General features: G+C 39.7%; 1 protein-coding gene across 1 annotated transcript; it reads left to right on the top strand.

Moving 5' to 3' along the window:
* Positions 1 to 14,298: 14,298 nt before the first annotated feature.
* Positions 14,299 to 15,231, top strand: LOC149452667 (olfactory receptor 11L1-like). The gene has a single exon (XM_089689327.1). It carries the CDS (start codon positions 14,299 to 14,301, stop codon positions 15,229 to 15,231), a length of 933 nt encoding a protein of 310 aa, XP_089545453.1.
* Positions 15,232 to 16,503: the final 1,272 nt, after the last annotated feature.

Here is a 16,503-nt window from a genome sequence, read left to right as displayed (position 1 = left end):
GAAGTTAAAGCAAGATCTGGAAGACCAAGGAAAATATCAGACAGAACAGCTCGCAGGATTGTGAGAAAAACAATTCAAAACCCACGTTTGACTGCACGATCCCTCCAGAAAGATCTGGCAGACACTGGAGTTGTGGTACACTATTCCACCATAAAGAGATACTTGTATAAATATGGTCTTCATGGAAGAGTCATCAGAAGAAAACCTCTTCTACGTCCTCACCACAAAAATCATCGTTTGAACTTTGCAAATGAACATATAGACAAGTCTGATGCATTTTGGAAACATGTTCTGTGGACCGATGAGGTTAAAATTGAACTTTTTGGCCGGAATGAGCAAAGGTACGTTTGGAGAAGAAGGGGCACAGAATTTAATGAAAAGAACCTCTGTCCAACTGTTAAGCATGGGGTTGGATCAATCATGCTTTGGGGTTGTGTTGCAGCCAGTGGCACAGGGAACATCTCACGAGTAGAAGGAAAAATGGATTCAATAAAATTTCAGGAAATTTTGGATTGTAACTTGATGCCATCTGTGAAAAAGCTGAAGTTAAAGAGAGGATGGCTTCTACAAATGGATAATGATCCTAAACACACCTTGAAATCCACGGGGGCTTACATCAAGAGGCGTAAACTGAAGGTTTTGCCATGGCCTTCACAATCTCCTGACCTCAACATAATTGAAAATCTATGGATAGACCCTAAAAGAGCAGTGCGTGACAGACAGCCCATAAATCTCAACGAACTGGAAGACTCTTGTAAGGAAGAATGGGCAAAGATACCTCAAACAAGAATTGAAAGACTCTTGGCTGGCTACAAAAAGTGTTTACAAGCTGTGATACTTGCCAAAGGGGGCAGTACAAGATATTAACTCTGCAGGGTGCCCAAACTTTTCCAGACGCCATTTTTTTGTTTTCGTTTATTTTGAAAGTGTAAATGATGGAAATAAAATCTAATTTTTGTTGACATATTATAAGAATGTCTAATCTGTAATTTGATGCCTTTTGGAGATTTTTCCATCTTTCCTTGGCTTCTTTATGCACATTAATACAAATTTTTAGCTGGGGTGCCCAAACCTTTGATCCCCACTGTATATGCGTTTATAAAAACTACAAAAGATTGCACTTTAAATAACCCCCTCCAACCCCTCATCTTATAAAAAGTGGAGGAGGTGGAGCTTTACTCCCAAGGCATCTAGCCCTGGTTATTTACTACTTGACCTCCATACAGGTTGGTCATCAGCTCTGAGGAAAAGGATTAGTCCCCGAAACGCGTCAGCCATTTGACCGCACTGACAGTGAGAACACCTTGCCTGCCGCTGTGGCTATCGTCATTCTTCTATGCTTTTTAGATACATGCTTCGTCTGTGAGTCTGTTTTTATTATTCTTTCACTCCTACAATAAACCTTGGATAATGCACTAGGTGTGTGCACCACCTGTTTTCTCTCTATCCAGTGGCTGATTTCCCCGTCTGAGGAGGGCTGCACCCCTGAAGCATTTCCTTTGGTTGTCGCTGTCCTGGTACCCTTGGCTCCCCTTTTGGCTGTGCATATCCTGAGGCGCTGGAGAGTACATACGCCACCCCAACACACCCCTGTCCAATCTCATCTTATCCTCTCTTTCCCCTCCTATTAATCTAGTCATATAAATAGATCTCTTTAACCATTTGGATTCTCTGGTACTACTATCGGGGGACTTTTCATTTTTAAGTACCGTATTTGCCGGCGTATAAGACGACCCCCCTACTTTTCCTGCTAAAATGTAGTGTTTGGGCTATACTCGCCGTATAAGACTACCCCTCTTCCAATGCACACCAGTGGGAGGAATAGTGCCCCATCATTGATGTCAGTGGGAGGAATAGTGCCCCATCATTGGTGTCAGTGGGAGGAATAGTGCCCCATCATTGGTGTCAGTGGGAGGAATAGTGCCCCATCATTGGTGTCAGTGGGAGGAATAGTGCCCCATCATTGGTGTCAGTGGGAGGAATAGTGCCCCATCATTGGTGTCAGTGGAAGGAATAGTGCCCCATCATTGGTGTCAGTGGGAGGAATAGTGCCCCATCATTGGTATCAGTGGCAGGAATAGTGCCCCATCATTGGTATCAGTGGCAGGAATAGTGCCCCATCATTGGTGTCAGTGGGAGGAATAGTGCCCCATCATTGGTGTCAGTGGGAGGAATAGTGCCCCATCATTGGTGTCAGTGGGAGGAATGGTGTCCCATCATTGGTGTCAGTGAGGGGTGGAATAGTGCCCCATCATTGGTGTCAGTGGGGGGTGGAATAGTGCCCCATCGTTGGTGTCAGTGGGGGGGGAATAGTGCCCCATCGTTGGTGTCAGTGGGGGGGAGGAATAGTGCCCCATCGTTGGTGTCAGTGGGAGGAATAGTGCCCCATCGTTGGTATCAGTGGGAGGAATAGTGCCCCATCATTGGTATCAGTGACACCAATGATGGGGCACTATTCCTCCCACTGAGACTTGCTGACCCTGTTCTTGTATGGTGCTGCTGCAGCCAGCATATGTGGTTGCAGCAGCACCTCTACACAGAACACTTACCTGCTGCTCCGGCACTCAATTTTCGCGGGGCCGCTCGGCTCCGCCCCCTCGCCGGTGATTGGCCGCCTGTGTGCCTTTCCTGAGCTACAGTTCTGGCGGCCAATCACCGGTGAGGAGGCGGAGCCGAGCAGCCGCACGAACATCCAGTGGCCGAACTGAAGGAGACGCCGCGCTTCCTGGACCGGATCGTCGTGGCACTGGATCCAGGTAAGAGACATCAGCCCCTGCAAACCCCTGTACTTAATGCCGCAGCCCCCCTAACATGTGTACCGGCGTATAAGACGACCCCCGACTTTTGAGAAGATTTTCAAGGGTCAAAAAGTCGTCTTATACGCCGGCAAATACGGTATTTTTCTGAAGTTCTAAACTCATACCATTTACCCCAAATCTTTCTAAACTTTTCCATTTCATCTTTCTCCATGTAACAAAGTTCCTCCAAGCAGGTAATTTACTGATGAGAAAATGTTTAATAAAGAAACAAGGGGGACAAGGAAAAAAATTGTTTTTATTTCTTTTTTTGGATGGGGTAATTAACTGATACTTTACTATGCATAATTTTCAGAAATAGGAAAAAGAGGACTTTATTAGAACCGTTACATGCATGAAGGGCATAAATGAGGGCAGTATTTTCGATATGGAACTAAGAACACGGGAACTTGGCCTCAAACTAGCTGGTGGAAAGTTTATCATTAGAACATAATGTTGAAAACCTTTCTATTCCAAAAGGCAAGTTTTTTCCACCAATGATAATTGCCTATACACACATACAGGAGACATTTGTTTTCTCCAAAGATCTTTTCCAAGGTTATATAAATATAATATCTATTCTGTGGTTGTTTCATTTTTACTTCCTAGCTGATACATGAGCTACAAACCACACAGATGTAATCTTCATAAAAAAAAAGCTATAAATCTTGAATCTGATTTGAAACCTCACAGCTAAGCTTGATCTGAATTTATTGTTACCTTGCTCCAACCCTTTCTTATTTTATGATTCGTCGTTTTCATTTCTTGCTTGAAAATCACATTTTTTAAATTTGGAATTTATTAAGATAATGGCTTTTGAAACATTAGTTTTTTTTATTGGGGAATTCTACTGTTTTTTTCTTAAAATCCAATTGCATACAAAGAAAAATGAAGAGTTTCAATTAAACACAACTGTTATGAGTTGTAGTACTAATTTTAAAATCTTAGAATTTACAGGCAATGCTTTGTGCTCTGGAGTGTTAATAAGGAATTGATGATACATTGTTTAAAGGTAAAAAAAAAGCTTTACACCTTTCATTGCTAGATGTCAGATGATAAAAGTGGAAGTGTTTTTAGAATATCTGTCTGCCTTTGAATATACAGTATTCCTAAAAGCACAGACACACAATTAGCCACTTAATATTGGGTATTACTTGCACAGAAACAATGTAGCTCTTTTGAAAAATTTTAGGCCAACAAAGCTTGGAATAATTTATTTATATAATAAAGTGTTGGTTCAAAGGATGTTAATAGCTTTCTTATAGATGGTTATGTTATTGGGGAAGAAGCTTTTGTTCCTATGGTAGGTATATTGGTCAGGTAAATAATGGTGTAGCGCTTACTCTAACTATAAAGGAAATAAACAAATAAATACATAAAAACAGTCTAAACTGATTAACCGTTGAGTCATGGCCAAAAATCTTGTCCCCCCTGCATTTCTGTCAGATAACGCACCACTTCACCCAGAAAATGGTTGCAATTATAAATGTTTAGGCATTCTCATTTTTATTTCTTTTGTTTGTATTGGTATCGCACAAAAAAAGTGGAGAAACAAAAAGCCAAATCTGACACATTCCACCCAAAATACAAAAATGGAATGGGCAAAATTATTGGCACCCTTAATTTAATATTTGGTAACACACTTGAAAAAATAACTGAAATCAAAAATAACTGAAATCAATAATTTCCTGTTACCATCAATGCGTTTCTTCCACATCTCTACTGGGATTTTGGAACACTCTTCTTTCATTAACTGCTCCAGGTCTCTCAGATTGAAAGGGTTCCTTTTTCCAACAGGAGCACTATGGGATTGAGATCTGGACTCATTGCTGGCCAGTTCAGTCCTCTCCAGTGCTTTGTCTGAAAACATTTCTGGGGGCCTTTTGAGGTATGCTTTGTGTCATTGTCCTGCTGTAAGACCCATGACTAGAGATGAGCGAATCGAACCTGGCGAAGTGGAATTCGTTTCGAATATCAGGAAAAATTTGATTCGCATCGAATCCGAATTTTAGCAAACTTCGGGTGCACGAATCTAATTTTTCCCGATCAGCCGGCAAAAGTGTCACTGCAGAGAGCTCCGCTATTTCTGACAGTTCTGACAGTTCATTTACAGCGGTTGAAACATTGTATCTATTTGTTTCCATTTAGGATACAGATGTTTTTATTCGGAAACAAATAGATACAACCGCTGTAAATGTGAAGGAACTGTCAGAGAACTGTCAGAAATAGCGGAGCTCTCTGCAGATACACTTTTTGCTGTACTGGAATACTTCTTCTTTTCATTCTTCTTCTTCTTTTCATTCTTCTTCTTCTTCTTCTTTTCATTCTTCTTCTTCTTCTTTTCATTCTTCTTCTTTTCATTCTTCTTCTTATTCTTTTCATTCTTCTTTTCATTCTTCTTCTTCTTCTTCTTTTCATTCTTCTTCTTCTTCTTTTCATTCTTCTTATTCTTCTTTTCATTCTTCTTCTTTTCATTCTTCTTCTTCTTCTTTTCATTCTTCTTCTTTTCATTCTTCTTTTCATTCTTCTTCTTTTCATTCTTCCTCTTCTTCTTTTCATTCTTCTTTTCATTCTTCTTCTTCTTCTTTTCATTCTTCTTCTTCTTCTTTTCATTCTTCTTTTCATTCTTCTTCTTTTCATTCTTCTTCTTCTTCTTTTCATTCTTCTTTTCATTCTTCTTCTTCTTCTTCTTTTCATTCTTCTTCTTCTTTTCATTCTTCTTTTCATTCTTCTCATTCTTCTTTTCATTCTTCTTTTCATTCTTCTTCTCATTCTTCTTTTCATTCTTCTTCTTCTTCTTTTCATTCTTCTTTTCATTCTTCTCATTCTTCTTTTCATTCTTCTTTACATTCTTCTTCTCATTCTTCTTCTTCTTCTTTTCATTCTTCTTCTTCTTTTCATTCTTCTTCTTCTTTTCATTCTTCTTTTCATTCTTCTTCTTCTTCTTCTTTTCATTCTTCTTCTTTTCATTCTTCTTTTCATTTTTCTTCTTCTTCTTTTCATTCTTCTTCTTCTTCTTTTCATTCTTCTTCTTCTTCTTTTCATTCTTCTTCTTCTTCTTTTCATTCTTCTTTTCATTCTTCTTCTTTTCATTCTTCTTCTTCTTTTCATTCTTCTTCTTCTTTTCATTCTTCTTCTTCTTCTTTTCATTCTTCTTCTTCTTCTTTTCATTATTCTTCTTCTTTTCATTCTTCTTCTTCTTCTTTTAATTCTTCTTCTTCCTCTTTTCATTCTTCTTTTCATTCTTCTTCTTTTCATTCTTCTTCTTCTTCTTTTCATTCTTCTCATTCTTCTTCTTCTTCTTTTCATTCTTCTTCTTCTTCTTTTCATTCTTCTTCTCTTTTCATTCTTCTTCTTCTTCTTTTCATTCTTCTTTTCATTCTTCTTCTTCTTCTTTTCATTCTTCTTCTTCTTCTTTTCATTCTTCTTTTCATTCTTCTTCTTCTTCTTTTCATTCATTCTTCTTCTTCTTTTCATTCTTCTTTTCATTCTTCTCATTCTTCTTTTAATTCTTCTTTTCATTCTTCTTCTCATTCTTCTTTTCATTCTTCTTCTTCTTCTTTTCATTCTCCTTCTTCTTCTTTTCATTCTTCTTCTTCTTTTCATTCTTCTTTTTTTCATTCTTCTTTTCATTCTTCTTCTTCTTCTTTTCATTCTTCTTTTCATTCTTCTTCTTCTTCTTTTCATTCTTCTTTTCATTCTTCTCATTCTTCTTCTTCTTCTTCTTCTTCTTTTCATTCTTCTTCTTCTTCTTTTCATTCTTCTTTTCATTCTTCTTCTTTTCATTCTTCTTTTCATTCTTCTCATTATTCTTCTTCTTCTTCTTTTCATTCTTCTTTTAATTCTTCTTTTCATTCTTCTTCTCATTCTTCTTTTCATTCTTCTTCTTCTTCTTCTTTTCATTCTTCTTCTTCTTCTTTTCATTCTTCTTCTTCTTTTCATTCTTCTTCTTCTTCTTTTCATTCTTCTTTTCATTATTCTTCTTCTTCTTTTCATTCTTCTTCTTCTTCTTTTCATTCTTCTTCTTCTGCTTTTCATTCTTCTTTTCATTCTTCTTCTTCTTCTTTTCATTCTTCTTCTTCTTCTTCTTCTTCTTCGTCATGCCCCGTGACTGCCCAAATGAGTGAAGTGTGCGGTGATTCTAAGATCGACGGCACTCATCTGCATGTCATACTGACTGACAGTATTATTTCTCTTCCCCAGCAGACTCCAAGGGCATTTAAATTAAATTTACAGTGTTCTGCACTAATATAAAGGCTCTCTGAAGCCTAGAAACCCTTTAAATAAGTTAAATTTGCGGCGAATAAATTCGCATCGAATCGAATTTCTCCCGCAAATTCGGCGAATCAGCCGAATCGAATTTTTGAATAATTCGCTCATCTCTAGCCATGACCTCTGATGGAGACCCAACTTTCTGACACCGGGCCCTACATTGCACCCCAGAATTCTTTGGTAGTCTTTAGATTTCATATTGCCATGCACACAGTTAAGACATCCAGTGCCTAAAGCAGCAAAGCAACCCAAAAACATCAGTGACCCCCCACCATGTGTGACTGGAGGGACTGGATTCTTTTCTTTAAGGGCCTCATTGCTTTTTCTGAAAACAGTAGAATGATGGGCTTTACCACAAAGCTGTCATTTTGTTTCGTTTGTCCACAACACATTCTCCTAAAAGGAATTTGGCTTCCTCAGGTAAGTTTTGGCAAAATCCAATCTGGCTTTTTTATGTGTCTGTGTCAGCAGTGGGGTCCTTCTGGGTCTCCTACCATAGCGTCCCTTTTGATTCAGATGAAGACGTATAGTGTGAGCTGACACAGCTGTACCCGGTGCCTGAAGGTCAGCTTGAATTTGTCTGGAAGTTGATCGAGATTCTTTATCCAACATTTGATCTTTTTTCTTTCATCCACATCCAGGGAAATTAGCTACAGTGCCACGGGCTGTAAACTTCTTGACAATGTTGGGCATAGTGGACACAGGAACATTAAGATCTCTGAAGATGGACTTGTAACCTTAAGATTGTCCATGCTTTTCAAATTCTCTGACAAGTCTTTTCTGTTCTTTCTCTTCTCTGTGTTCCATGTGGCACACAGAGACACACAAGAGAAAGGTTGAGTAAATTTTTCAGCATTTTAGCTGGTTGCCAGTGCGATTTCTATATTATCAGCACCTGTTAATGGATACAGGTGAGTTTAATTACAAATTACAGAAGCATCACAAACTTGGATTGCAACTATATCCTAAAATGTTGACAAGGTGCCAATAATTTTGTCCAGTCCATTTTTGGAGTTTTGTGTGGAATGTGTCAGATTTGGCTTTTTGTTTCTCCACTTTTTTTGTACCAAAACAAACAAAATAAATATATATGAGAATGCCTAAGCATTTGTAATTGCAACAATTTTCTGGGCAAAGTGGTGCAATTATCTGACAGAAATGCAGAAGTGCCAATATTTTTGGCCATGACTGTACTTCATTCTTCTCTACAATATACTATCTATTGTCTATGATCTATGTACAGTATAAGGGCAAAAGTAGACACTCTCAGCTGTCTGAGCATGTTGGACATCCCACTCCTAAACCATAGGCATTAACCCTTTCATGCATAGTGGTCAATATGGTTAATAGTTATTTAAAAGATGTTTTCTGCTATGTGCATGGGCTCTGATTGTATAGTTGAATATCTCCTTGTTCATTGGACGCCAGTGAGTCATCCCATACTCTGACACCCACTGGTCAGCCTTTGTTAGTGCAACAAATATTTCTCAAAACCAAGATGGCCCTAGGAAAGCCAGAAAGACTGAGCAGCTTAGGAATATCTTGCCAATCCTTCTATAGGAGGAGACCCTCGGAGGTAAAACAAAAAAAAGATGGTAACATCAAGTGACACCTAAAGAAACTTATTGTAATTATATTTTACTAGTATTAATTGTATCTTGGGTGGAAATTATAATTATTCATCTGTCCACTAAATTGGGCATCATGCATCACAGGTTATATTTCAGCTACAATTCATACTATTACTGGAACTCTGATTTTATTGAAAATAATTTAGCTGCAGTAACCTTTTGGCCTGTAAATCAATTTTTTCATGCTATTAGAATGCAATTTTCAGCTTTTGTAACAAAACATCATTTTGTGCAGATAAGTACCATTACGTGAGTAACAGTTAAAGTGGTAGTAAAGTCCAAATTTCAAAAACCGTTGACAGGCAGGGCTTTTTTAACCTAGTGGTCTCTTCTGTCATAAATGTCCCTCTGCTTGTCAGCGTTAATGTGATCTGAGTGTGAGCATGCTCAGCTTAGACCACGTTTACAGTCCCCTTTCTATGTGCCACAGTGATGTGACTCCCATGCCTGGCCATTCAAGTGACTGAAGGTACGAAGCTTGGAAGGAAGACCAAGTGGGGACCTGGGGGAGCTGTTACAGTGCAGCGCCAGAGGTCTCTCTGTGCAGGCAAGTCTGCTATAATTTACTGTATGTTTCACATACTAATACATTATGACTTACCCACCTCAGTATGGCTGCATGTACATATACTGTATGTCCTGGTATTGAGATGGTTATACCAGGATTATGTTTGAGGCTATTGGTTGAGTCTGGTTGAGGCCACTGGAATACTTTTTTAAAAACACTCCCTCCCCTGTGCTCATGGACAAAGGCAAACACTGGCACCTGTCCCACTTGCATATTTAAACGCCAATCATGCCGTACATGTACTGCAGTGTGTCGCCATGTGCAGTTTTAAAGTGTGACATGTTTGGTATCTATATACTCAGTGTAATATCATATTTTATATTCTAGATTGGGTACTGAACTGTGTTTCTGTTCACTAAAATTCATTAAAGTGTATTTTTTCCAAACAATTTGCGTTTGAAAACTGCTGCGCAAATAGCGTGTGACATAAAAAAAATTGCAACACCCACCATTTTATTCTTTATGGCCTCTGTTTACAAAATATATATGTTTGGGGGTTCTAAGTAATTTTCTATAAAAAACATGCACATTTTTGTATGTGTGACAGATATGTCATAATTGGCCTGCTAGGCAAGTGGTTAAACCTGCAGAGGGACCATTTTTTACTTTTTCCAGGAGACTTCAGAAACTTCACTACGGCTTTAATGTCTTCATATTTTGTAGAGCTCAAGAACATAATGGAAAGGCCTACAGGATAGTGGAGTGATTACAATCTGTCAAGTCTTTAGTTAAAGGCTCAAATGCTTGGAGTTCACTCAAGTGGACAATTGAAGAACTCCTTGGAAAATTTATGTTATGTGTAAAATTTTTTCTTTTCACGCCATAGTAATAAAAACACTCACTCAGGAAAAAAATCCTGACTGTGGCTTTCATAATTCAAGCATGAAAAGGTCAATATAGAGAAGCATAAAACATGGAAAAATGAAGGCAGAAAAAAGTTGGGTGTTCCACAGAGTCTGCACCTTTTTTTATTTTTCTTTGGTAGTTTTATGATCCAAGCATGTTTATATTCACTTAAAGTTGAATCACTGCTTTTACTAGAAGTCTGTTCTAATCAAAGTGGATTGGGAGAGTAGATGTCCAACTCCCTCCCACTTTTCACCTCTACAACAGCCTCCATTCTTCAGGAATGGCCTTTCACAAGATTACGGAGAGCATCTGGGGCAATATTGGTGTTGAACAAGATGAACTCGCTGAGGGTAGAGGTCCTGGCTCTGTTCAGGCCACTCAAGTTCCTCCACACCAAACTGGTCAAACCGTATATTTGTGCAGCTGGCTTTGTGCAGAGGGGCACAGTCATGCTAATAAAAGGGTCTTCCCCAAACTGTTGTAAATTAATTGGAGACACAGTAATCTAAAGTGACTTTATATTCTAAAGCATTAATAGGCTCTTCACTGAGACCCCTCAAACAGGTCCTAGAACCTATTTGGAGGGATGTCCATATTATTATTATTATTATTATACAGTATTTATATAGCGCCAAAACGTTTGCTCAGCGCTGTACATTATAGGGGGGACAGAACATGAGACAATACAGTAACAATACAATACACAAGGGGTTTGAGGGCCCTGCTCCTTGGAGCTTAGAATCTAGGAGGGAGGGGAAGTGGTACAGGAGGAAATGGCTGTGGGGGATGGAGTGGTAGGAGGAGTAGGGGAGATCGGCTGTTAGGTGAGGGCAGGGTAGGCTTCCCTGAAGAGATGGGTTTTTAGGGTGTGCCTAAAGGTGAGGAGGGTAGGTGACAGTCTGATGGATTGGGGTAGTGAGTTCCAGAGGATGGGGGAAGAGCTGGAGAAGTCTTGAGGTCAGGCAGGGGAGGAGGAGACCAGGGTGCTAGAGAGTAGGAGGTCTTGTGAGGAGTGAAGGGTACGTGTTGGGTGATATTTGGATATCAGGTCGGTGAGGTAGTTTGGGGCAGTATTATGAATAGCTTTGTACGTCAATGTTAGTAGTTTGAATTTTATGCGTTGGGCAATCGGAAGCCAGTGGAGGGAATGACAGAGGGGGGTGACGGATACGGAGCGGTTGGTAAGGTGGATGAGTCTGGCCTCTGAGTAGACTGAAGCGGAGATAGTCTGTGGTGAGCTAAGCCGGTGAGGAGGGAGTTGCAGTAGTCCAGATGTGAGATAATAAGGGAGTGAACGAGTTGTTTAGTAGTGTCAGGGGTTAGGAACATATGTATTTTGGAGATGTTGCGGAGGTGGAGCCTCCATGAATTTGTCAGCGATTGGACATGGGGCTGGAAGGACAGATTGGAGTCTAGAGTGACGCCTAGAACTTTGGCTTGCGGGGTGGGACTGATGGTGGCGTTATTGGTCGTGACGAAGAGGATGGGGGGGGGGGGCGCAGGCTGGGGGGAAAACTAGGAGCTTGGTTTTGGAAAGGTTTAATTTGAGGAAGTGGAGTGACATCCAGTCTGATATGTCGTTCAGTAGGCATGTGATTTGGGCGGAGACTGAAGGGGTAGGGCGAGGGGTAGAGAGGTAGAGTCCATATAGAACTATATACTCTTAAACATAGAAGGTATGATGGTCAGTTATCAACAGTGTGTTTACTACACAATGTATGATACATGGCTTTATCACCATACTTTGTACAGCCATGGACAAAACTATTGGCACCTCCTTGACAATGTTGGGCACAGTAGACACAGGAACATTGAGATCTCTGGACATGGACATGGGCTTGTAACCTTAACATTGTCCATGCTTTTCCATAATTTTTGCTCTCAAATCCTCAAATTTTTTTTTTGCTGCTCTTTCTCTTCTCCATGCTCTATGTGGCACACAGAGACACACAACAGGAAGGTTGTGTAACCTGGTAATTGTTACAGGAGCATTTAACTACAAATTACAAGAGCATCACATACTTGGAGTCCAATTATTTCTAATACTTTTGAGAAGGTACCAATAATTTTGTCCAGCCCATTTTTGGGGTTTTGCATGAAATTTGTCAGATTTGGCTTTTTGTTTTTCCACTTTTTTTGTCATACCAATACAAACAAAAGAAATAAACATGAGAATGCCTAAACATTTGTAATTGCAACAATTTTCTGGGTGAAGTGGTGCATTGTCTGACAGAAATGCAGGGGTGCCAGTTTTTTTGGCCATGGCTGTATATTTCATTTTCAAAACTTTTTTTTTTTTCTTCCAAAAAACGTTTATTGATGAAGTGCAAAATGTTACAAAAGGAATGCAAATGATACTCGGAAATTACATTTGGCGATACATATCAAGAAAAAGTAGAAAGTCTCTTGCAAAGAGAAAAACATATGCCACATTGTTGAACCAATCGACAACAGGGACAGGTTTGTAATACTCAGACATTAGAGTAGTCTGGATGGGAATGCTGTCGCATCGAGCCTCCTATGTGTGCAATTCTCACTGCGGAGCTACAACAGGAGGGAGGGAAGATGCGGCACAAATGATGGAGACGAGGCTAGAGTCGTACTGGAATGAAAGTGCCTGTGGGCTAGCTTAGGTTGTCATGAAGGTCGCTGATGTGAGTAAAGAGAGTATGATATTCACATGCCTAAAGTTCTCTAAATAGGTAACCAGTAGCTAACTGGGTGTGTAACAAGAAGGAAAGAAGTGAGAAAAAGAGAAAAAGAGAGGGAAGAGAAAGTAGAAAAAAGAGAGAGAAATAAAAAAAGGGGGGGAGGGGGAGAATGGGCGGAATTTGTATTATCCTCAATACCAAGGTTCTTACGTGGGTGGATTTAAGCATTAGTCTATCAACCGGAGCAGTTGGATGGGGGTAAAACCCTGAAGGGGAGTAAATTGCCTACCGTATGGTCTAATGTAATGGAACAGCACCCACCAGAGAGCTAAGTAAAATCAGGTGGGTTGGTCCATGAAGGACTTGTATGTAGGGGTAGTTGTAAAATGAGTCCAGCAGGCCCAGATGTGGTAGAATTTAGTGGGGGAGTCAAGTGCAGTCGCAATCAGTTCCTCCATTTCCGCAATTTTACTCACCCGGGTCAGCCAGTCGCGTATGGAGGGAGGGCGAGTAGGGAACTTTTTTTGATATGGAACATTCTCCCAACAAAGATGTTGAAAGTCTCTGAACTATGAAAGTGAAACATTTTTAAAATAAATGCATGAAAAATGGCTACAGTCAGTAGCAAATACATTTATATGGGGCTTTTTTGCAGCTGGACCTTGGTGGAACTCAGTTCCACCACCTCTGGCTCACCACTCACCATTATCACTTGTAAACACAGAAGACTGACTTCTATGTTTGCAAGTGACAGCTTGTCTCCCAATGGCTCCCACAGATCTGATCTCCTGCAGGATGGGGACAATGGAGTTGCAGGTGCCCAGGGTGCAGTGCAGATGCTGACACCCCAACTGGAAGATCTCTCTGCAAGTGAGAGATGAAGCCACCTATAGTGTGTGGGGAGGTACTAGAGAAGAAGAGGGGTGAAAGTGAGATGTGGATGGGGGATGTAGAGGTTAACAGCTGTGGAAGAAGGCTGAATTTTGCATTGTGTGTAGAGAACCCCTGAACTCTGCATTCTGTATGTAGCAGCGCACCTCTGAACTCTTCACTATGTAGCGCACCCCCCCATCTCTGCACTTTGTGAGTAGCCCCCCGTCAAACTCTGCACTCATGCTATTTAATGCCCCTGTAGGACCCTTCCACTGTTAGTGAAATTTGACCACACCCACTATTTGATGTATTTTGGAGGGTGTGTGTGTGTGTGTGGGGGGGGGGGGGGGTTGGAGACTGGGGGGGTTGTCGTGGTTGAGTTAATGCACTTATTTTCTGAGAAAAAATCCTTGCATTTATAACACACTATACACTGTTATTATTTATGGAACCTTAAATGAATCCACTGTTTGTCCACGTCTTCTTACAGTATTTCTTCACCAAACTCGGCAAATGAAATCAGAGGATTGTAGAGATATCCATTAAAAAATGGTCACGCTTAAAATAAAAATGTTATATAAGTAATTAGAAAAAAATATCACTTTCTAATTTAGTCTTTATTTTTTTAACATTTTTTTACTGCATTTGCTTCCTTTCAGATGATTGAGAAAAACCAAACACATGTAACCGAGATAATCCTTCTTGGTTTCCAGAGTCTGAACCACTGGAAGGCTATTTTGTTTCTTTCACTTTTTACGGTTTATTGTGTGACGATATGTGGGAACCTCCTTATCATCACTTTAGTAGCCTTAAGTAAGAACCTCCATTCCCCCATGTACATGTTTCTTGTACAACTCGCTATATGTGATTGTCTACTGACCACAGACATCATCCCATACACACTTGCTGGTGTATTAAATGGTGGGACAGTTATATCTTTTTCTGGTTGTTTATCTCAGTGGTACATATTTGGTGGCTCTGAAGCATCAGAATGCTTCCTATTAACAGCGATGGCCTATGACAGGTACCTAGCCATCTGTAACCCCCTCAGATATCCTTCCATTATGAACTTGAGGTTGCTTGTGAAACTATCTATTCTCTGCTGGGCACTCGGGTTTTCTATTACCTTGGTGACAACTCTAAGCATTTTTACTTTGCAGTTTTGTGGGCCGTACATCATTGATCATTTCTTTTGTGATGTTGCTCCTCTTCTGCAGCTGCCATGTTCAAAAACATTTAAAGTTAAAATGGAAGTGACCTTGTTGAGTGTTTTTGTGATGGTTTTGCCATTGGGTCTAACCGGAACATCATATGGATGTATTATCCAAGCTATCCTAAGGATGTCTTCCAATGTCCACAGATGGAAAGCCTTCTCAACTTGCAGCTCTCATCTAACTGTGGTCTGCATATTTTATGGTACTTTAATTATTGTTTATATGTTGCCAACAGAAGGATTGTCTTTTTCTGTTACCAAATCTATTTCTCTTCTATACACTGTGGTAACTCCGATGATGAATCCTATCATATACAGCTTAAGAAATAAAGACGTCAAAGATGCTATAAATATATGCACCAATGGAAAGCTAAGATAGCACCCTATGATTGGGATTAACCACTTGCTCTCCGGAAGATTTACCCTCCTTCCCGACCAGGCCTTTTTTTGCTATTCGGCACTGCACTATTTCAACTGGCAATTTCACGCTGTACCCAAATAAAATTTATGAATTTATTTTTTTTTTCACACAAATAGAGCTTTATTTTGGTGGTATTTGATCACCACTGGGTTTTTTTTATTTTTTTTGTGATATAAATGAAAATAGATAGAAAATGTTGCAAAAATAGGATATTTTCTACTTTTGGTTATAAACAATATCCAGTAAACTCAAAGTTAGTCAGAAATTTGGGCCAAAGTGTATTCTGTTATATGCCTAATATGTGTATCTTAATTGGTTTGTGTGAAAGTTATAGCATCTACAAACTATGGTATATACTGGAATTTACACAGCTTTTACTTTCTGACAGCCCATCACATTTCTTGAGTAAGATGGTAAAATGCCAGGGCAGTACAAACCCTCCCCCCCCAAATGACCCTTTCTTGGAAAGTAGACACCCAAAACTATTTGCTGTTGATCACATTTCTCGGGGTGCTAAAATGCCAAGAAGTGTGATCAACCCCCCCAAATTACCCATTTTTGGAAAGTAGACACCCAAGCAATTTTCTGAGAGGCATGTTGAGTCCATGGAAGATTTTATTTTTTTGCTGCACATTTTTGAAAAATGACAATTTTTTTTAACACAAAGTTGTCACTTAAATGATATATTGGTCACACAAGCCATGTGTATATGTGGAATAACACCCCAACACACATTCTGCTACTTCTACCAAGTATGGGGATACCACATGTGAGAGGCTTTTTGGCAGCCTATCCACATACAGGCCCCCAAAATCCAATGACCACCTTCAGACTTTCAAAGGGCATATTACCTCATATCACTTCCTCACTACCTATCACAGTTTCAGAGGCCCTAAAATGTCAGGATAGTACAAACACCCCCCCCCCCAAACTGATGCCTTTTTTTTAAGAAAGTAGACACCCCAAGGAATTTGATAAGAGGTATGGTGAGTATTTTTCAGACATTATTCTTCGCACAGGGTTTTGAAAAAAAAAAAAACATTTTTGTTTTCTTTCTTCATTTTCCCAAAACTTGTGGCAACGATTGAGATCTGCAAAATACTCATTATGCCCGTTAACAAATACCTTGGAGTGTCTACTTTTCAAAACTGAGTCATTTGGGGGGTTGCATCTACTGATTTTACTATCCTGGCATTTCAGGGCCAACATTAGAAGCTGATGCCACACATC

Source organism: Staurois parvus, unplaced genomic scaffold (assembly GCF_062004578.1).
Source record: "Staurois parvus isolate SC_StPar_1 unplaced genomic scaffold, SC_StPar_1.0 ptg000470l, whole genome shotgun sequence".
In the NCBI taxonomy this organism is placed as follows: Eukaryota; Metazoa; Chordata; class Amphibia; order Anura; family Ranidae; genus Staurois; species Staurois parvus.
The sequence above is the reverse complement of the archived record's forward strand: the minus strand, read 5'-3'. Positions and strand labels throughout refer to the sequence as shown.

Bases quoted from the DNA above. Each gene is read 5' to 3' on its own strand.
- LOC149452667 (XM_089689327.1), top strand. From the start codon at position 14,299: ATGATTGAGAAAAACCAAACACATGTAACCGAGATAATCCTTCTTGGT.